The sequence below is a fragment of the Hipposideros armiger genome, unplaced genomic scaffold (assembly GCF_001890085.2).
Source record: "Hipposideros armiger isolate ML-2016 unplaced genomic scaffold, ASM189008v1 scaffold_294, whole genome shotgun sequence".
In the NCBI taxonomy this organism is placed as follows: domain Eukaryota; kingdom Metazoa; phylum Chordata; class Mammalia; order Chiroptera; family Hipposideridae; genus Hipposideros; species Hipposideros armiger.
The window spans coordinates 1,296,118-1,318,496 of NW_017731644.1; the positions used below are offsets into that span (position 1 = coordinate 1,296,118).

Genomic DNA, 22,379 nt, shown 5'->3' on the forward strand with positions numbered 1-22,379 from the left:
AACATGACAGCTGTCAAAGAACAGGTAAGAAAAGGGTGAGACCGCGATCTGATCTAGCAGGTATTTATGGCCTGAGTGGTGCCCCGCCCACATTTCCAGATTGCTCAGGCTAAAAAGGGCCTCAGAGAGTAACTGGTTCAACCCCTTTCCCTTTACAGATGGGAAACAAAGGCCGCAGGGATTATGAGGTTTGCCTGAGGTCACTCTGCCAGCTCTGCGGTGGAGCCAGCAGCCAACTTCTGTTCTTTAGCTCACAGGCCCTGGATGAGAGGACCTGGTCATAACCATGGCCTCTGTCATCTGGGAGTTTCTACTTATGTTAGGGGTACCTTTAATCTTCTTCTAGGTCTATGGTACCCGTGAGTTTCGAGTATACCCCAATTGTTAGAGATGAAAGAATCATAATTAAGAAATGAGCCACAGTGGTTACAAATTCATGGCAATGAGGATTTCAATGACTGTGTAGAGCTGCAAAGGCAGAGATAACAAGTCTCAAGGTGACATAAGGCACAGGGTCTTATGTGGAAACTCATTTCACAGAGAAACAGTTTATATTTTGCAAATAGCAAGGAAATGATGGTTAGAAAAACGCATACACATGCATATTTGTTCCCAAATTGAAGAAACAAATGGGCATAAAGACATGATTTTTGTTTTGTTTTCTAAACAGCTGAATACAAAACGTTGAGAGAGGGAATGCCTGGCATGTTTGAGAAACAGCATGAAGGCCCCTGTGGCTGGAGCACAGTCAGGGGGGAGACCAGGAGGAGAGAGGGTCAGGGAGCTGGCCGGGTTCATAGGGCATTCTCAGCCATTTCAAAGTTGTAGCTCTTACTCTAAGATGAGAAGGAGTAAATGACAAGCGCGCGTCGGAGGTTAGTAAGCAGAGTGCCATGACCTGGCTTAGGGTCACAGGATCGCCCGGATGCTACGCCAGGAAGAGACTCAAGGTGGGTAACAGCAAAAGCTGAGACCAGCTGAACAAACTAGTTGGATTTTCCAATAAGCCAGACAAAAGGTGGCTTGTTTGAACCAAGATGGTGACATTGACGATATAAGAAGTGACCTTCTCCTGTACTTATAAAGAAGCTCAGAGCATTACTAGTGAATTAGGTGTGAGGTGTGACAAATAGAGGAAAGGTGGGAAGAAAGGAGTGGTATTGTGGGAGCCAAGTGATGAAAGGCGTTTTCGGAAAAAGGGAATGATCATTTGTGTTGTGATCAGGTGATAAATAAAATGAGGACAGAGAAGTGTCCATTGGATTAGGTATTATGAAGGTTACTGAGGGCTTTGATAACAATGGGTCAGAGGATTCATGGTGTGAAAGCTTGACTACAATGTATTCAAGAGATAATTAGAGCAAATCTAGGCAACTCTTTCAAAGAGTTTCAAGGTACAAGAGAGTGGGAAACTAAAGTTGTAAATGAACAGGCAAGTAGTACCAAGGGAAAGCTTTTAAGGCAACAGAAATAAGAGAATGTTCATGGGCTGATGGGAAAGTTCAGTGTGCAAAGAAGAAAGGGGTAGGAGAAGGGAGGGAGCAGTGGAGGAAGAGGATGCAGAAAAGGGGGAAAGAATTATTAGAGCAACATCCTTGAATAGGCAAATGGGCATGTGATCTGGGTTACCAGGTGGGAAGACTGGCCTTTGTCACGGGAGTGGACTTACATGTCATAACTGGAGAGAAGTCAGGGTACATGAGCCAGATACAGGCAGGTGGGAAAATGTGGAAGTTTTCTTCTGAGCTTTTATTTTCTCAATTAAATAGAAAGTTGTGAGTGGGAGGTTTAATCAGAGAAAAGAAATGAAATATTAATTGAAGCGAGTGGATGGACTAAGAATATTTTCCTAGTATGACTGTTGAGCAGTATAGTGGCCCATTTGAGGACAGTTATCACGCATTTAAAGTGATCACATTCAGCTGCATAGGTGGGGTTAACTTTGGTTAAGGTTCAGCCAAATGAATGCACCAAAGAGAAAGGAAGAAAGAAGTTGCAGCAGTGGTTATAATGGCTGGCCAAGGCATTTAAGTTGACCAGGGAGGAAAGGAAGGTGAGTGAGGTAAGTGAAAAGGTGATAGTAGTAAGGGCTTGTAGTTTCCAGTAGAGTTGAAGAATTACAGAGCTGGGTATTCTAGAGGAAGTGAATTGTGGGAAAAATTGGTGAATCTTAGAGAGTAAAATGCTCAAAACTGAGATTATAGAGAATTACATATATTATTAATGACAAAACTTGGATGCTCTCTAACCGACATATTCACTGTAAACCTGCTCTGGACACCACACCCAGCTTTTCATTAGTTTCAATGTTGATGACCATACTACTGTGTCCTGAGCCCTAGCGAGCATGTAAAACTATGAATGACACAGACTGCCAAGACCAAAGCCATTCTCGCTGCAGTGGGAGGCATTTTCACTGCAAATAATCTGATATCCTATAAGACAAAACACCAAAGAACAGGAGGGTATTAAAATAGGAGTAACCTGAAGCAAACAGCCCACCCAAAATAAAATAGAAGCAAATATCCTTGATGTTGGGTGCTTTAGATGAAGACCCAATGACTGGCCATAGCATATGTAGAGACCATATACGAGTATAGTAGGCTTGATAATGACTCCCATGTCATGTCCAGTGTCTGGGAAAAGGTCTTTGCAGATGTGATTAAATTCAGGGTTTTTAGATGAGGAGATTATCCTGGATTACCCAGGGAGTCCTAAATGCCATCGCAAGAGCGAGACAGAGGGAGATGTGACACACAGAGGACAAGGTAACCTGAAGACGAAGGCAGAGGTTGGCGTGATGTGGCCACAGTCACGGAATACCAAGGAGGGCCGGCAGTCACCAGAAGCTAGAGAAGGCAAGGAACCGATGCTCTGGGGGGAGTATGGCCCTGCTGACATGGATATCTGTCCTTTATAACTGTGAGAGAATATATTTCTCTCATTTTAACCTACCTGGTTTGTGGTGATACATTACAGCAGCCAAAGGAGACACAGACAGCTTACTCTAAGGAGTGTCTTTTATGCATGGTACATGCCTGGCCATTTGGGAGGACCCAAGATGCATAGGGCTTAGTTCTTTCCATGAAGGCTTACCGATCTAATTTAATTGATAGGAACAAGTGATCCGTCAAATACAGAAAATAAAAAGTCAAACCACTTGAAGAAATGTGTCCTAAAATATGGGGAAAATATCATATGTCAGGTCACAATACAAGAGAATACAAGCTTATGGATTCCTGAGTAAATTCCAAAGGGCTTTCACCTATATTAGTTTAAAAAAAAATACAACATAGAAAATAATCTGTTGTAATAACCTGATTACTTAGATCATTGTATTTAAAATGAAAACATTTTCTGGGGTAGTCTGCACTAAATGGAATGAATGATTTATCCCCCATCCAACACAGAGACTTACTGTGTTTCCCTGAAAATAAGACCTAACCAGAAAATAAGCCCCAGCATGATTTTTCAGGATGCTCGTAATATAAGCCCTACCCCAAACATAAGCCCCAGTTAAGATCATCAGCCAGGCATGACTGTTGAATAAATGTAGATTTTTGTACTCGAATAAATAAATAAATGTAGATTGTAGGAGCAAAAATTAATAAAATACCTGGTCTGATTTTTGGGGAAACATGGCAGAAATGAATGAAATCTGTTCCAAAGCTCAGCTTCAGAAATCACCCAAAAAAATGAATGAGTATAGGCAGAGCCTTTAAAATTCAGAGAGAATGCTACAGCACCTTCAGCTAAAGCTGAGTTTACTACTAGAAGACCTTTTAATTGAAACAAAAGCAACCAGGACATAAAAAGCATAGGAGGTGCAGACTGTAATTAGCAAGTCACTCAATGTCCAATTCAATCATTTCCCATTTTCCCTCAAAAACAGCCTCAGAGAGCCACACATCCAACATCCAGCTTTATCTGCTCTACCCCTGGACCCCCTCTAGAGCCACTGATGGCAAGGTGGCAGACCGCCCTGGAAGTGACAACCCCACTCTCCGCAGATGCTGCTTTTGACTCATTAACAGTGGCAGTGAAAAAAATAATCGGCTCCAGCTGCAAAGAAGGAGAACTGCTTGAGCTCATGGTTGGCTGACAGGCTCCCAAATTCCCACTCAATAAGCATTCCTCTGAACAGCCATCTTCTACTTGGGGAAAGACCTAGATCAAAATCCAGCAGGACATGGCAGGCTGCCAAATACGGGGACACCCAACGCCTGTCATAGGAGGATTCAAATTATTGTAACTCAAATACTCCAGCTGTAGTGGGATCCCACAGAGCTGTTTCCGCCCAGCTTCTGCATTGCTGTCTTGCTCTAAATAAGACCATTTTGCATAATACGCAGAAGGTTATTATCCACCAATTTGTTGCAAGTCAGCAAAACTGTGAAGTCTGGCCATGCTGCAGATACTTGGAGTGGGGAGGTCCCTTGTCTAATTCTGGCCCTGGCTGGAACTTCAGCATAAACTTCAGCATAAACATCTTTACTAATCATACTAAGGCACCAAGAAGGATGCCAGTGTGACCTCGGCAACCCGCTTTGGTGCGATGTGCACAACCACCACAACTTTCTGATAATGTCCATCCAACACTTCTCAGCTTCAGCGGAAGTATAGAAAGCAGGACCACGCTGATTTGAAATTGCACCTTATGCAAAAGAGCTGAACAAGATGGGAGGTGGAACATGTTTATACTTGTTGAAAAACATCCAATTTGCCAATTCACTTGTTTGAAATTTTAGAATTTAAAACGTGCAGTATTTTCCTGCTTGGAGGCTATACTTGTTCTCTAAATGCGGTTTTGTTTTGTTTTCTCTCCCAATTTTTTTTCAAAGATCTAGCTAGGTTATAGAATGCGATGGATGGTAGAAGGGGAAAGAACAGGGCTGACAAATCTCAAAAGATTCTCATCCATTGACATAGAAGGAAGACCGCAGCCCACCTAACCTGCCAAGCTCGGAAACTTTTTCCCTTTCTGCGGAGGAAAGGAGTTGAGAAGGCTCACAAACGGTGCACAAAAGAAACGCGCAGGCTTGTATTTCCACTCCCATCCCATGGCCTTGGGAAGAACGGCCAACCAGAAGGATGGCCAGGTAAGCTCTGGCCCAGACGAAAGCACAGTATCATGGTTTCGTAGATCAATTACAGTTGCCTTGTGGTATTACGAGCCAGTCATGCAATATGCCTTTTTCTTTTTTTTTTTTTTCTTTAAACAAACAGGCACTATTTGATTAGCAGCCCCATGGGATGGAGAACTAGTTTTTATTTGTAGTTCACCAAAAGAATAGGGCTTATCAGGTGATTTGGGAACTGAAAACAGTCCTTTGGTAAAAGGCTCCATTTTATTAATGACAATGCTGCCAGCTGCCCGACCAGAACCCCACCTGGGCTCACATTCAGTTGACAAGATGCTAATCTGCACTCTCTGAACACAGCGAACAAGAAGGGCCTGGGAAGATTAGTTGGTTTATGGCAATGGATCGTTTTGTTTAATGAGATGTATGTAGTGCATTTCTAATGCACAGCCCGTTTCCCCCCAACTTCAGTCTGCTTTACCCCTCCTTTTAATTCCAAAAATGATGAACTAGACAAAAACCTCTCCTCAAGTTAAATTCACATACTCCTATTTTTAGTAGTTCCCATTCTCTGGGTCTTGGACTCTACAAGGGCCCCTTAATTACTGAAAGTGATTTCTAATTACTGAAAGTATCTATCTAGACATCAACTGGCATATCTAGGTGTGACTTTCCAAGTGTGTTATGGAAGAGGCCAGCTTACCTCCTGAGGTCGCAGGTGTCCTCCCAGCCTCCCTGGCTAGGAGGTGTGGCTATGTGACTGAGGTCTCAGGGTGCGATAATAGGGATTGGGACTCGACTGGAGATTGGAGTCTGCTCAGGAATGCAGAAAATGGATGTGGGCGAAATTGATGCATTCCACTCCCAAGACTACCCCCAAGAAAACCTCCCATGCAATTCTCCACATTCTCTTCCCCCTCTGTCATCCAGACCCAGCACCAGGGTGACCTCGGAAGCCACGCGTTAAAGGCAGCACAGTCTTCATCCAGCCAGTCCCTTGCTGCAGACCCTCTCCCCCAAGTCAGCTCTGCCAATTGGACTTTTATGGGAACAAGAAATAAACTAGTTGGTCAAAACACTGATATTTTAGGATTTTACTGCTTTACCAGCTCGTGTTTCCTTATCTGTGTAACATAGGTGCTGTTGTGATTAGTCATGTATAAATTTATTTTATTTTTCTCTTAAGAACACTAAACATGAATGTATACATTTAAAAAGCAATACCAAGTTTAGAGCAGTTTTTGTCACTGCATATTTTCTCAAAAACACTTCATCCACTTTTTTTTTTTTTAAGCAATTCCGGGCACTGAGCTAAATGTGACATATACAGAGGGACATAAGTCAGTCTCTGCCCTCAAGCTTACAATATATTGAGGATGGCAGACCTATTAATAAAAATGCAAATAAGTGCATCATTCCAAATTACAAATGCTTGAAGGAAATTGGGCTTCACGAGAGAATAACAGATCTCATATAGGCTGGAGTAGGGGGAATTGGAAGCACTGGTTCTTCTGGGAAAGTGATATTTAAGCTGGAGAACAGATGGATGCGCATAAACTAATTAATTAAAAACACCGAAAGAGCCCTCCAGCAAAGAGAACAACTTGTACAAAGGCTCTGAAGTCCTTGATACCCTTGACGAACTGAAAGGAGGCCAGTGGGCTGCACAGTGGTGAGCAAGGGGTGGGTGTGGGAAGGGGCTGTGGAGAGCTAAGCAGAGGGTGGGTCATGCCAGGCCCTGAAGACCAGTAAGGATTTTCAATCTTAGTCTAAAACATACATTCTCAGTGGGGCCAACCATGCCTCCGGCGGGGGTGAAAAATTGGCTTGGGGGAGTAGCAGAAGAGAGGACTTAGCTAACGCAATGGTTTGAAGACCTTCAAAGGGCCACAGCACACAGGAACAGGTAGTTTATGGTATTAAAACTTTACACAGGTGGGGGTGGCTTTGGGAAAAATGTCAAAAAAGGGAGGTGATAATGAAAAAAAAAGGCTCAGAAATGATGGTCTATAGGCAACAAGAAGCCACTTAGGGTTTTAAGGAGGGGAGTTGCCACATTCTGATTTCATTTCTAAAAAATCCATCCAACAGACCTATTAATATTTTTCTGTGTTAAAAGCGTATTCATATTAAAAAAGGTTGGAAACCCCTATTCATTTTAGAAGTTACGATTAAGCAGTATTAACACACTAAGATCATGTAATCCAAGCTTTTCATTCCAGAAGTTAGAGGGGGAAAAAATGAAACTCAGAAAGGCTATATAACTGATTTGTCCCAAATCATGCAATTAGCAAGTAGCAAGCAGAGTTTGGATCCATCTACTTCCTTTCTTTTCAGCACTGTTCCTAAAATTCCACCCTACCCCTCCACACATCTGTGCTATGCATGCAATTAATTTGCATGTCTACAGTTTACATATTGATTCCTATTTGACCTCCCTTCACACAGCACTTGAGTCAAATGCACAAAAATGAAGAAAATTTTTTTGCTTCTGGATCTTCAGAGAAAAATCAACGTGCTAGCCACATATTGTCTCCTACCTTGGAAAATGCCAACATTTGCAGGTTACATACAAGACCTAATACAAGAGTCCAGTTGCTCTGATGACTCAGTTAAATGTACAGGAGTGGGTGGAGTATCACTCAGCTGTTGTTGGAACCATTGGCAGAAGATTCCCAAAGTGAGCCTGTTAGTCCATCATTTAAATAACTGTCACTTGGGCCTGCCAAATATTAACCTAGATGTCTGAAGAAGGTGCTGTTTCTCTTTTATACAGAAAAAGAAGCACATCTAAAACAAAATGGAACACTAATATTCATCGTAACATAAATCACGACGGCGAAAAGGTGAAAGCAATCCAAGTGTCCATAGACAGATGGATGAACAAAATGTAGTAAGAGTATTAATCAGCCTTAAACAGGAAGGGAATTCGGACACATGCTACAACACACATGGATCTTGTGGACATTAAGCTAAGAGAAATAAGCCAATCACAAAAAGACAAATGCTGTATGAAGTACCTGGAATAGTTCCTAGAGACAGAAAGTAGAATGATTGTTGCCAGGGGCAGGGGGAATGGGGAGTCACTATTTAATGGCTGAAGAGTTTCGGTTTTGCAAGATGAAAAGATTTCTGGAGATTGGTTGCTTAACCATGTGGATGCACGTAACACCTCTGAACAATACACTTAAAAAGGGTGAAGATGGTAAATTTTTTGTTCTATGTATTTTACCAATTATAAATTTAAAATTTTTTAAAAATGGGTAAGTCAAAGATCATTTTAAGTGGTTTTACAGTCATGTCAGAGAGCCTCTGTTCACATATATACACACAGTCAGAAAAGTTAAACATCTAGGCCACATCTGGGAAATCTGAAAGTTTGCAAAAGCTAATGCGATTGAAACCAAAGCAAAAGAGAGAACGTTCTGGGTTCCTGATAACATTACACTTTCCACCCTCTTGAATTTCATTTGGCCAATAAAATGCGAGCAGAAGTGATGTCTGCCACTCTGAGGGGAAGCATTTAATTGCCAGGGGAAAGCAGAGCAGCAGAGATCCCTGCCCTGGCAGCTACGGAAGCACCCAGGGTGAGACGGAGCTGCTGTGAACATGGATTCCTGAGTGCACACAGGTAACCAAGCCCTCCCGACAATACTACAGGGTCTGTGGTTTCATGGCAAAATACACCTTTGTCAAGCCATTATGGTTCAGGGGTTGTTTGTTACCACAGCTTCATCTAGTCCTCCCTGACTAATGCAGTTTTAAAAGGAACATTAGAACATGAGAAATTGAATTTCAGCTTACGCCCATACACGCTCTTTAATAGTCAAGGACTTTTACTTCTCTGCAACTGATCTCTGAAAAAAAAAATGCGCAGCTCCCGTTCTTCATAAAATGAACACAATGATTTTAGCAATAACTATTAGCAGCAAAGGGAATTTCTTTCCTTTCCACTTGTAGTACTGCATCGTAGACAGGGCATGACTCAGTGGAGAGCATGTATTTTGTTTGGCTGGTCTGTGATGGAGATGGGGAGAATATCCTAAATAATAGGCACATGAAACGTTTCCTTCCTTTCCTCTAAGAACGTAGCAACAGTTGCTACATCGCACTTGAGGAGAGGTGTTCAGCAGCACGTACTCTCCCTTTCATCAAGTGTCAAGTTCCTGGATGCCTTGGACGGTTTTCTAAATAAGTATCTGTTAATCTTCCAGGGGCATGATGACTGGAGGAGAAAACACACAGAAGCCCGTTTCCAGCAGGTTATGTGAGGGGGGTAAGGGCAGAGGGCTTTCCTCCCTGCTCACACTGCCCCCCCCAACACCCCCGCATCACTTCTCTGCTGCAGGCAGAGTGACTGAGAGCTGAAGCGATTCCCAAACATCTGAAAACCATTTATAAAAAACTGAGGTTACTACAAATAAAGACACTTTAAGCTGGTGGTTCATATCTTTAGTTCATGATGTAACAAGACACTAAAATAACAGCGTATGCTCTGGTGGGAAAAATCACTGAGCAGAGTTATGAGACGTGTGGTCCACTCCCACCTCTCCCACTAACAAACCGGGGCATGTCGCTCAACTTCCTAGGACGTTATTTCTCACACCCATAAATAAGGCAGATCAGGTCAGTGTTTCCCCACATGTGGTCTTTAGCCCAACTGCGTCCAAATCCTCTGTGGGTATGTGGGTGAAGGGGAAGGGGTATCAAACAAATGCAGAGTCCTACTGTATCTGCATCCTGTCCTTTCCCTACTGTATCACAATCTCTATGAGGCCCAGGAATCTGCATTTAAAAGCTTCTCAGCATTTAGGTGGATGGCTCTGTTCTTTGGTGACCTTTGGAATGGTGCAATGCAGCCAAATTGACTTATGCACAATGGAGTTTGTGAACCGGAAGACTAAAGAATCTGTAAGGCTCCTTCCAGCTATAAATCCTATAGTTGTGAACAGAGCTGAAAAGAAGTATGCATTCCCTGCACCACCCGCTCCATCCCCCCGACCCCCAAAATGCATAATTCTCTACTTAGAGATCATCCCGGTGCAAAAGAGAATATTAAAACTGAGATGGAATTACTAACTGTTCAAAAAGATTTTCTCAAATATTTATTTCACCTCATCTCCATTATCCACCACAAAAAAAAAGCCTAAACCTCAATCACACCTTAGAGAATCAATATTAATGCCGCTTACGATATGGTAAGGCTAGATCTTTACATCATGTTAACTCCATGTTCTCTCATGAAACTGATTTAAATATTAACAGCAAAATCTGTACAACAATGTTTCTGTGAGCAAATACGTTAGACCATTATTAACTTAAGCAGGGAACAGTAAGTAAACAGTTATTGAAAGATTTAAAAATAGAACACAAAAATAGGGATGGAGAAAGTATCTATCATCCCGTTTGGCATCTAGCAGGCAGTCAGTAAGCATTGATTCCCTTCCCTAAAAAAAGTGTGACTTTCTTAGTTGCCTAGAAGGTCAGTAAATCCAGAACTAGAACCAGGGTCTTTGGACCTCAATCTAGTGTCTTTTTTTTTTTTGTAAAACTGACCGAAGTCTTATTTACATTGGGAAACAAAAAGTATCTTAATATCAAAAATGAGTATTTGAAAAGTGTGCATAATAACCAAGAGGAGCTTTAATGGGATTTGGAGATGGATCAGGACAGGGAACTAGAAGGAAAGAGAATAAATAGTGCTAACTTCCAGTTAAACATGGCAGATTGAACACCATATTTTCTCCATTCTCCCCCAAATGTCCGCTAATATAACAATGAGTAAATAAAGATGCCGAGAAAACTGGAAAGGGGACAACTGCAGACAAAAGATGCTGATACATTTCAGAATATGGAAAACTGGTGGGGGGACCTGTAACTTACTTAACAGAACTGTCCCTGCACAGGGACACAATGATGAGAGGCAAGGCCATTTGGTCTGCAGAACTTCAGAAAGGCTTCAGGCCCGGAGGCACCCCGTGTTGCAAAAGGAGGGAGGGAATATGCAATTTTGCCTTCAACTAGGAATATTGGCTGAAAATCTATCTAAAGAACACTTGAAAAATCAAACTGAGAAAATCGTTTAGAAAGTATAACAAAAAGACAACAATAAAGACAAAAGATTTTAAATGACAGATGGTCAATTCAGGAGGCTTAATAACTGACTAACAGGAGTTTCACAAAAAGCAAACAAATAAAATGCTGGCAAGGAAATTATCAAAGACATCTGAAAATAAATATTCCCTGAACTAAAGGGCATAGATCTACTGAAAGTCCGTAAAGAACTTACCACACTGAATTTAAATTACCTACACCAAGGCACAGCATCATGCAACTTTAGTTCAGAGGTCAGCAAACTATGGCCGATGGGCCATAATTTGGCCCACTACGCTCATTTGTGTAAATAGTTGATTGAAACACGGCCAGGTTCAATCATTTGCATATCGTCTATAGCTGATTTTGTGCCATAAAAGCAGAGTTGAGTAGTGGTGACAGACACAGTACTATAGCCTACAAAGCCTAAAGCCATGTACTTACACGGTGGAAAGATTGTGAACTTAATTGTGTCAAAACTATATCCACACAAAAACTTGTACATGAAGGTTTATAGCAGCATTACTCATAGCAGCCCAAAGTGGAAACAATCCAAATAACCATCCACAAAGATAGATGGATAAACAAAATGTGCTATATCCATACAATGAAGTATTACTAAGGCATAAAAGGAATAAGGTACTGATATATGCTACGATGTGGATGAACTTTGAAACATGCTAAGTGAAAGAAGCCAGTATCAAAAGTTCACATGTTGTATGATTCCATTTACATGAAAATCTACAAAGAAAGAAAGTAGATTAATGATTGTTTGGGATTGGGGTTGGGGAGTAAAAGCGCGGAGGTTGAAGGGTAAATGTTTCTTTTTAAGGTGACAAAACTTTCTAAAATTGATTGTGATAATGGTTGCAACATATCTGTGAATATAATAAACCATTGAATTCCACTTTAAATAGGTGAATTGTATATGAATTATATCTCAATAAAGTTTTTTTTACAAAGATAATATACTAGAAGAAATAGATTAATACACTGCTTGGCATACTGTAGCCATTATAATATATTAATACTGATCATTTAGTCTTTAAAATGTGATAAAAAGGTCATGAAAGAATGATGTGAATAGGATGTGAAAGAGAATTAGGAAATTATGCCATAATGGAAATCTAATGGAAAATGATAAATCACATTAATGGTATACTATAAGAACTATGAAAGAGGGTGAAATGGGTAAAGGGAGTCAATTGCATGGTGACGGATGGAAACTAGACCTCTGGTGGTGAGCATGCTGTAGTGTATACAGATATTGAAGTATAAAGTTGTACACCTTAAAATTGTATCATGTTATAAACCAATGCTACCTCAAATCAAAAAGAAAAAGAACTATGGAATTAACCATTATATGAAAAATCTCCAAGAATTAAAAATGGTTATCCAATATTAATATAACCAAAGGCAAAGTAGATTTTTATAGCACAAAGTCGACTTTATATTCTGGAGGTAGAGAAAGCAATTTAATAATGACAAAGGAGTCAATTCACCAACAACATAATTCTAAATGTTTATGCATTCAATTACAGAGCTTCAAAATAAATAAAGCAAAAACTGATAGAACTGCAGGGTCTCTCTCTCTCTCTCTCCCTCTCTCTCTCTCTCTCTCTCTCTCTCTCTCTCTCTCTCTCACTGATACAGTATACAAGAATTAGTGAAGATACAGAATATTTTAATAATACTCTCAACCAACTCGACCTAATTGACATTGATAGAACACTCCATCCAATAACAACTGGACTGATCAGAAAAATCTAGAGGACAAAAATTACAGCAAGTTTAATTCTTTTCAAATACACATAGAACATTTACCAAGATGGACCATATTCTGTACCATAAAACAAGTGTCAATATATATAAAAGGATTCAAGTTTTATAAAGTGTGTTCTCTGACCACTGGGAAATTAGATTAGAAATCAATAGCACAGGTATCAAGAAAATCTCCAAATTTTCAGAAACTAAACAACTCATTTCAAAATATCCTAAGTCAAAGGGAAATGAAGTATTTTGAACTAAAAAATGAAAACACATTTATGGCATGCCACTAAAACAACACTGAAGAAAAATTTATATCATTAAACACCTGTATGTAAAAACCTTAAAGTTCTCATAGCAATGACCTCAGCATCCACCTTAAGGAACTATAAAAATAAGACCAAATGAAACAGAAAATAGAAGAAAATAACAGAGAAAAATTAATGATATAGAAAACAAAATGATGGAGAAAATCCATGAAACTAAAAGCTGATTCTTTGAGAGGATCTATAAAATTGATAAGCCTGTAAGCAGACTGATCATAAAAAAGGAAAGAATAAATAGTCAATACCAGGAATAATAGACCTGCTATCACTACATGTCCTAATAATATTTGAAAGATATTAATAAGAAAGCATTATGAACTAGTTTATGATAATAAATTCCACAACTTAGATGAAATAAACACATTTATAAAAGACACAAACTACCAAAACTAAGTCAAGACAAAACAGATAACCTGAATAGCCCTGTATTTATTCAAGAATTTAAATTTGTAGTTAAAAACTTCACATGTAACCAACTTGAGGTCCCAATGGCTTCACTGGTGAATTCTACCAAATATTTAATGAAGAAATCATGCACAAACTGTCCCAGAAAGCTGAAAAGGAAAGAATTATTTCCCACCTTATTCTATGAGGCCAGCATTACTAAAACTAAAACCAGATAAAGACATTGCAAGAAAACTGTAAACCAATATCCTTCACAGACATCGATATAAAAATTCTAACAAAATTTAGTAAATCAAATCCAACAATATAAAAAAGGGATAATACATTATTACTAACTTGAGTTTATCCCAGGAATGCAAGGTGGGTTTAATATTTGAAAACCAATGTAATTTACCATATTAACAAACTAAAATAGAAAATTCATGTAATAACTGGATGTAGAAAAAGCATTTGACAAAATCCATCATCCATTTCAGATTAAAAAAATAAAGGCTCAGCAAATGAAAAATAAAAGGAATTTTCTCAACCTGACAAAGGGCATCTACAGAAACCTGTGCCTTATATCATACTTAATGTAGAAACATCAAATTATTTTCCCCTAAAATCAGGAGCAACACAAGGATATCTGTTCACATCACTTCTATATAACCTTGTACTGTAGGTGCTACAGGTAAAAGAACAGGAAAAAGAAAAGCATCCAGATTTCTAAAGAACGGTCTTTGTTTGCACATGACATGATCATATGTATAGAAAATTTGGAGGGATACACCAAAAATCTACTGCAACTAATACCTGAGTTCGGTAAAGTTGCAAAAATCACAATATACAAAAACCAATTGTGTTTTTAAACACTAAGGAACAGTCAGAAACAATTAACAGTGCCATTTAAAAGAGCGTCAAAAATGTGAAATACTTAGTATAAGTCTGTCAAAACATGTAAGACCTGTACACTGAAAACTACCAAATACTGCTTTGAGAAATCAAAGAAGATCTAAATAGATAGTTTATATAATGTTCAGGGATAATGAAACTCAATATTAAGAGGTTAATTCTATCACACAAGGTAATCCTTACACACATTTTTCTAATTGGCAAACTGTTTCTGAAACTCACACAGAGTAGCTAAATCAATGGCCTTGGAAATGATGGACAAAGTTGGAAGAATCATATATCTTGAGTCCAAGACTTTACCGTAAAGCTACAATATTATAGACAATGTGGTACCGGCATAGAAATAAACACAGAGTTAACTAGAATAGAATACAGAATCCACAAATAGACCCATACATGTATGGACAACTGGTTTTCGACAAAGGTGCAAAAGCAATTCAGTGGAGAAAGACTAGTCTTTTCAAAAAATTGTATTAGAACAATTGAATATCCATAGGCAAAAAAATGAACTTTGATCCATATCCTGTACCACATACAAAAATTATCTCAAAATGGAACATAGGCTAAATATAAAATATAAAACTATAAAACTTCTAGGAGAAAAATGTCTGTGATCTGGGTTAGGCAAATATTTCTTAAAAACAAGAGCCAAAACACAATCTATGAAAAAAATAAGTTCAACTTCATTAAAATGAAAAACTTTTGCCCATCCCAAGACACCGTCAAGAAAATGAAAAGGCAAGACACAGGTTAGGAGAAAACATTTGCAAATGATGCCTCTCATAAAGGACTTATAAGCAGAATATATAAAGAATTCTCAAGAATTCAAAAATAAGAAAACAAACAACCCAATAAGAAGTGGACAAAATATTTTAATATAAATTTTTGCCAAAGAAAATATATGGATTCTAAATAAGTCCATTAAAAAGTGCTATTATCATTAATCATCAGGGAATTTCAAATTATCACCCAGAACAAGCTACTACTATACCTATTGGCATGGCTAAAATAAAAGACTGACCTCACGAGGTGTTGGCAAGGATGCAGAGGCACTGGAACTCTCTTACACTGTTAGTAAGAATGTAAAATGGGCAACTCACACCTGTTAGAATGACTGTTAACAAAAGACAAAAGTATTGGAGAGGATGTCGAGAAAAGGCAACCCTCACACACTACTGGTGGCACTGTACATTGGTGCAGTCACTATGGAAAACAGTAGGAAAGGTCCTCAAAAAATTAAGAATAGAATTACCATATGACCCAGCAATTCCTTTTCTGGGTATCTATCCCAAAATTTTGAAAATTCTTATTCATAAAGATACATGTACCCCTGTGGTCATTGCAGCACTATTCACAATAGCCAAGACATGGAAACAACCTAAGTGTGTCCTTTGATGAATGATTGGATAAAGATGTACAGACACAGATACACACACAAACACACACAGGAATATTAATGAACCATAAACAAAGATGAAATATTGTCATTTGTGACAACATGGATAGATCTTGAGAGTACAATGTTATTAACCAATGTTATCCCAATAAATAAACAATAAAATAAAATGGTACAACCTCCTGAAAACTGATTGTTTTTTAAAAAGTTAAACATATACCTACCAAAGATTCAGCCATTCCATTCCTAGGCATTTATCTTAGACAAATTAACCCACATATCCATACAAAGGTTGTACACAAATTTTCATAGCAACTTTATTTGTAATAGCCCAAAACTGGAAACACACTGTCCATCAATAGGTGGATGTTGATGGACCACAAACGGTAGTGTATCCATACAATGTAATACTCAGGATTCAAGAGGAATGAATTGATACATGCTACAGTATGGATAATTTCAAAACATTGGTTTGTCGGAAAAGTCATGACGCATTTTTGCGACGAAAAACACAGAAAAAATATGTCATGATTTTTCCAACAACCCAATAATTATACTGAATGAACAAAAGCCAAATCAAAAAAGGGGGTATACCTACTGCATGAGTCTATTTACATAAAATTCTAGAAAATGCATTAATTTAGCATGACAGAATGTAGATCACTGTTTGTTTGGTGATGCTGGGTGCAAGAAAAGGTGGCAGGCAGGGATTACAAAGGGTAATGAAGAAACTTCGGTGATGGTGCCATGGGTGTACATATGTCAAAACTTATCAAACTCTGTACTTTAAATATGTGCAGTTTACTGTAGGTCAATTGTGCCACAAAATAGTATAAAACCAAAAAAAAAAGGTGGGTTGTGGGATCTGAAATTAGGAGAAAAAGTAGGGGAAGAAGTTGCTGTTTCCTTATAAACCCTTAGTAGCATGTTTTTGAACCATGCAGAATTATCATCATGGTAAAAATGAAACTAAAAACTAAAACAAGAACAAGAACATACGTACAACAAGATAACAAAGAGACAAGCAAGGTTTCATTTCTTCAAAGTCTTTCGCTAAAAATCAGATGCCCATAAGGCACAAACTCTTTCCAGCATCCTGGAACTATTCATTTCATTACTGAATTACTAACAAGATACAATTTAGAATACACAGTAAATGAAAATATTCTACCTTAATGTTTGAATGAGCTATCACTGATACGCCACCAAAAGAACATGAGTGGCCACTAAGGGACATTTTTAAGCAACAGTAGTGGATTTGTGCTGATACAGCCACAGCCCTCTCCTACAACCTAGTTTATTTTTACAGTGGGTTGCTACAGATAGGTTGTAGAAATCATTAAGTCGGTGATAACCCCTAGTGGTTTAAACCATTAAACCACTGTTTATTATGCACTTCCTAACTTGGGATCAATTTGGCCAATGGGTTGAATTTTGGTTCAGCTGATGAATTGACATTGATTATCAGTAAAATAATCAGTTTCATAAGAACCTAAGGAATGAGCTACCTTCAGGTTGCACATAGAAAGAAAAGAATCTAGCAAGTAAGGATGGTAATTCAGCCAGAACAAAAGAAGAGGGAATAACCTCTGAAAGAAGAAATTCAGTGAGAAGAAAGGAGAAATTCTGGGACTGCCAAATAATTTTCACCTGCGTTTAAATTGTTCCTTGGACTTGTGGAGACTAAAGCTCAGGTGGAATTTAGTTTAGGGAGCCAGCAGCTCTTGAACGCAGACCCTCCTTTCACTCTGGCTAACTCTGTCAGGCCTTCATGTATGAGTGCTTTGATTTAAAAACTGTTTAAAGAATGTACACATTCCAAACAACGTTCAAATCATTTGGCACTGGCAATTGGTGATAGAATGATCTCTTCTTGATTTGATATTAAGTATCCTCAAGTTTCTGGTCTGTTTAATTTGCTGATTAGATATAATGCCCATGTGGTTTAGAAAAAAAAAAAAAGTGAGGACGTTAAACAGTGTTGCAAGATCATCTGCTTCTGACCAATACCTGACAAAGTTAACTGCAAAGTCCTGCATTCCGCCAGGAGACGGACCCCCTCTACCACTTTAAACTCTTTTCGATTCCTTCCCTAACAAGTTTAGTCAGGCTCCTCACATGTGGAGAGCAGCCCTGCAGTGGAACAAGAAAAGCCATTTGGAGTTAAACAATAAACCACTTCCAACACACACACAAGGCACAAATCTGCTTTCATCATCTTCATCCAGAAGAAAGTTGGTTGAGAAGCACAGCAAAGAGGAACAGGTGTGTGACGCTAGGAAAATCCGTTTGTCCTGCACATCTAAAAGGCACCAAATGACTTAAAGTAGGTCTAAAAAAGCAGAGTGGTCAAGTATAAACTAACAAAACAAAACAAAAACATAAAAGCACCACAAGTCTAAGAAAACTACGTTATGCGTTTTTGCTGGATTCAGATATGACCAGATATTTTACCAAAATCTCAAGGATAAGGTAGAATTGCTAGGCCCATGGATAGTTAAAAACAAGACAAGGCATTCTGTCTTGATTTGGTTAGATGTCAACCTGCCTGGTGTTTTTTTGGAGCTGGCAGGAGCTTCAAAAACATAGGCCAGTGTGCTCCTTTTACAGATGAGGAAATGGAAGGTTAGGGGCCGTGAGCAAAATGACACAGCTAGTTAGGGACAGAGCCAGGACTGGAAGCTCCATGTTAAAATGTTCTCCTGAGCCTGTCTCTTAGGCCCTCTTTACTTTTTTCCTTTGACTTTCCTTTCGGGGTCATGCTTCTAGAAGAACATATTTCTGCACAGTGGTTTTCAACCCAGCTGCAGAATGGAAGCACCTGGGAGCTTTATAAGTGCTGATGCCCAAGCCTCACCCTACGCTCCCAAAGATTCAGATGCAATCCAGCTGGGGTGTGGCCCTAGCACCATTGCCTGTGGGAGTTTTAAGAGCTCCCACGGGCAATCCTAAGTATAGCCAGCCACCCCTGAGAAGCCCTGCCATGGAGCGAAGCATACTGCGAATAAAACTGGCTGATAATTAAGACAAGCTTTTGCAACGGTTTTTCATGCTCCAATCTAAGCAGGTGTTCCCTGTTGAAAATGTCTGTCACTTATTAGGGTAGTTCCTGCTGGTCAGCCTGCCCTGGACCCTTCTTAAACCATCATTCTTGGTCCTCAGCCTCTAGAATTGCACGACTGCAGTCAAAATGACCATTAAAATAAAGATCTGAAAACAAGTTTCAAACGTTAAGTAAAAGCAAGGGAAGGAAATCCCCCGATTTGGACAAGTCTCCATAAGCAAAACAGAGGAAAGGGAGGCTATCTGGCGATAATTCCGGCCAAGAGTATTTGGGCATTTTCCCAGAATTACCCAACTAATACTGTGAACAGCAAATTTATGTAGGCTAAATTATGTACAAACTGAGTTTTAATCAAAAGTTACCTGACTCTGAAAAGCGCGAATGCCAAAGGCACTGCATGCATCATGGGTTTGACGGACCCCCGTCCCCTTCCCTAAGCAGTTCCCTCCAGGGTCCTTCAGGAATAAACCTCAACCAAGCGGACTTTGAATTAGACACTCTACCAGGGCTCTTCTGCGCAGCCTCAGGGCCTGAGCCACCCGCTTAGGAGAATTCCCCAATTCCTTCACCCCTTTTGGCTCAAAGGAAATCCCTAGGAGCATTCAGAGGGGGCGTGGTGAGTGAGGAGTCCTCCTCGTGCACCGGCCAGAGAGAGTCACCTTTTCTCCACCGCAGAGGCACCAAACCAGGGAGACCACCTGGGCTAGTGTCTCTGCACATCTTAAATGCTCTGCCACCGACACTCGGATGCGGGTGTCTGTAGGGTGACGATGTCAGAAGTTCACCAGTCAGGGGAAGGACGGAAGTAAGGAGGAGTGTCCCAGCGCCCGAGCCTCCCCAGTGCCGCTGAACCTCCGCCACGAAGGAGAGAGGGGGGGTCCGAGAAGGACCATTCCAAAGGGGTAAGGGGTCGCGGACTCCTGGGAGAACGCCGCACCGCCGCCTCCTCTCCCGGACTGCCCAGCTGGAGGCAGGACCCGGGCGCAGGCGGGAAGCCGGGATAGGGCCCCAGGTGGCTGAGCTGAGGCTCAACGCAGATTTGATCCAGCCAGCACGGAGCTCGCCGCGAGGGGCCGCCTTAGCCCCAAGCCCGCGCCACCTGTCCCAGCTCTGGTGGCAGCGCAATTCCAAGGATGGACCCTCACCGGAGAGAGCGCGCCCCAAGCTGTAGCGCTCTCCGCCGCAGCAGACTAGAAAAGGAGGAAGGAAGCAAGACGTGCAAAGTGTCCTACCTGTCCGGCGACAAACAGCAGGCACCAGGTGCTGCCGAAGATGCGGACCAAGAGCGCCCAGTGCCAGGGCGCAGCCAGCCGTGCCATAGTCCCCCAGCCGGGAAGGGGGCGAGTCCCGGGCGAGACCCCTCCTTGGAAGCTGTAGCCACCTCCCGCGCAGGCTGCGAGGTCTCGCCGGCCGCGGGCTGACAGACTCCCGGCGTGCGCGTGCGGAGCGTGCGCCTGCGGGGCAGGCCTGCGCTGGGCAGCCGCGTCCTCTGAGCCGTCCTGAGGCCACGGAGCCCGGCTGCTTTGAATGGGAGCGCGTGCGCTCGGGGTGGGGGCGTTATTTGTGAATGTGCTGCTTATCTTGGCTCGGGATGGTTCGCGCTCCAACCCCCACCCCACCCCCCCAGCACACCCTCCGGCTCCTGCTCCTCCCCTCGTGTGTCAGCCCAGGGAAGGCGGGGAGCGCAGACACCCAGCCACCCTGGGAGCGACCGCGGTGCGCGTTTAGGGGAGCGGGGCTACCTGATGACTTCTATTTACGTAATCTTTTTAAAGGGAGGGTCCGTTGCTACACACCTTGCTTGCGTTTGTAACGCCATCCTGCCTGCCCTGCGTGCGTGCCAGCTGAGAAGGATAAAGCTTTCCCAGGACTCGGACGCCTTCTCCGGAAAAAGTCCCCAGGGCCATTCCCTGTGCACTTCGCCTGGAACTCGGAGCCCCGGGAGCGGAGCAAGGCCCTTACAGGAACTGGGGAAGCGTTGGTGCACGTTCAGAGGGGGCGATTAAGAAACTCACGCCCCCAAGCAATGGAGCAGAACTGAGCGTTACGGTGTGTCAGTATGTCCATGGGGACCCGTCCCCTGGGTGCGCAAAGAGATTCTCCTATGGAGTTAATGTGTTTTGTAAACCAGGTCTAAGGAAAGAGGACTTCGCTCAATAGCAGCGGGGACCCACGACAGCTAAGTAGAGACTCAGTGAACCAGAGCTGGCGTCACGCCTAGGTAGCCCAAGAAATGGGTTCAATGAGCCTGACTTCGCTGTTGTCTTCTTGTGCCGAAGGGTTTCTGGGGGCAGGCCACGGCGCCCCCCTCCCTTTCTCTCGTGTGGGACGCGCTCTTACTCCTTACACTTGAGCTTTCAGGCTCTCTCCATTACCAGACAAGTTTCATGCCCTTTTCTTTGCTATTGGGGCCCAGGCTGGTTTCTTCCTGAAAACCTGGCGCTCCAGAGCCAGTCTCCCAAAGCATCTTTATAAGAAAGCAAATCCCCCACCCTTCTTCCAATGGTCTTCCAGGCCACTCCACCCCTCTGGAACCTTGGCAGGGAAGCTAGCAGAGGCGGGGAGCTGGCCCCACTTCAGTAAACTCTGTACGATAAGAGGATTCAGCGCAGCGCTGGTGAAATAACTTTTGTGAAGTTCCCACGTGCAAGCATTGGAGTGAGCCCAGCATAAAATGAAGACGCAGAGACACTCCCTAGCAACCATTCATTCAATCCACATATTCCTAAAGCCAAAGGCTGTGCTTAAATGTTGTAGCCCATCAGTGACCTAGACCGAGGTGGATCTTGCCCATTTTAATTGCGTAAACGGACCAGACACAAAGTGTCTACTGATGAGAAGCACCGTCAGGGCAGAAGCGCCTATAGGAAACGAATGGTATATGTGCTGGCATCAGCGTTTGTGTCAGAATTGGGGGGGGAGAGGGTGGGGGGGAAGGGTGGTTCTTACATATGGTAAAGGAGCTGCTCCTCAGAATTTGTCTACTTACTCATTATGTGTATATTTATTGAGCTCCCAAGGTGTGAACAACAACAAAAAAAAACAGACCAAAAAGTTAAAAAAATAAAAATAAAAATCTCCTTTGATCTCAGAATCCCAGAAACTCAAAGTTGAAGGTCAAATTTTTTTAGAGATTTTTAAAAGGTTTTAGGTCAGTTTTTCAACTAGAATTGGCGTTTCACGGCTGGAAACAGGAAAACGTTCCTGTGGAGGGTTGCAAATGGCTAGGGCCTTTGAGCAGCAAAAGGCAAGGCTGGGCTTGGTGGAGTGATGGAGGTGGGGGAACGAAGAGCAAGCGCCAGGCTGGAAGAAAGAAGGGATGTGCTGGGTGGCAGTGAACTAAATCTTCAAAGAAC

At 41.5% G+C, this 22,379-nt stretch overlaps 1 protein-coding gene across 2 annotated transcripts in view; it reads right to left on the bottom strand.

The window, feature by feature from the left end:
* ADAMTSL1 (ADAMTS like 1) overlaps positions 1–21,931 on the bottom strand; it is a 909,537-nt gene extending 887,606 nt beyond the window's left edge. For both annotated transcript variants that reach the window (XM_019659072.1, XM_019659074.1), the window contains exon 1: positions 20,256–21,931. In XM_019659072.1, coding sequence (XP_019514617.1) covers positions 20,256–20,342 — 87 coding nt within the window. In that variant the 5' untranslated portion in view covers positions 20,343–21,931. The remainder of the gene's footprint in view (positions 1–20,255) is intronic.
* Positions 21,932–22,379: the final 448 nt, after the last annotated feature.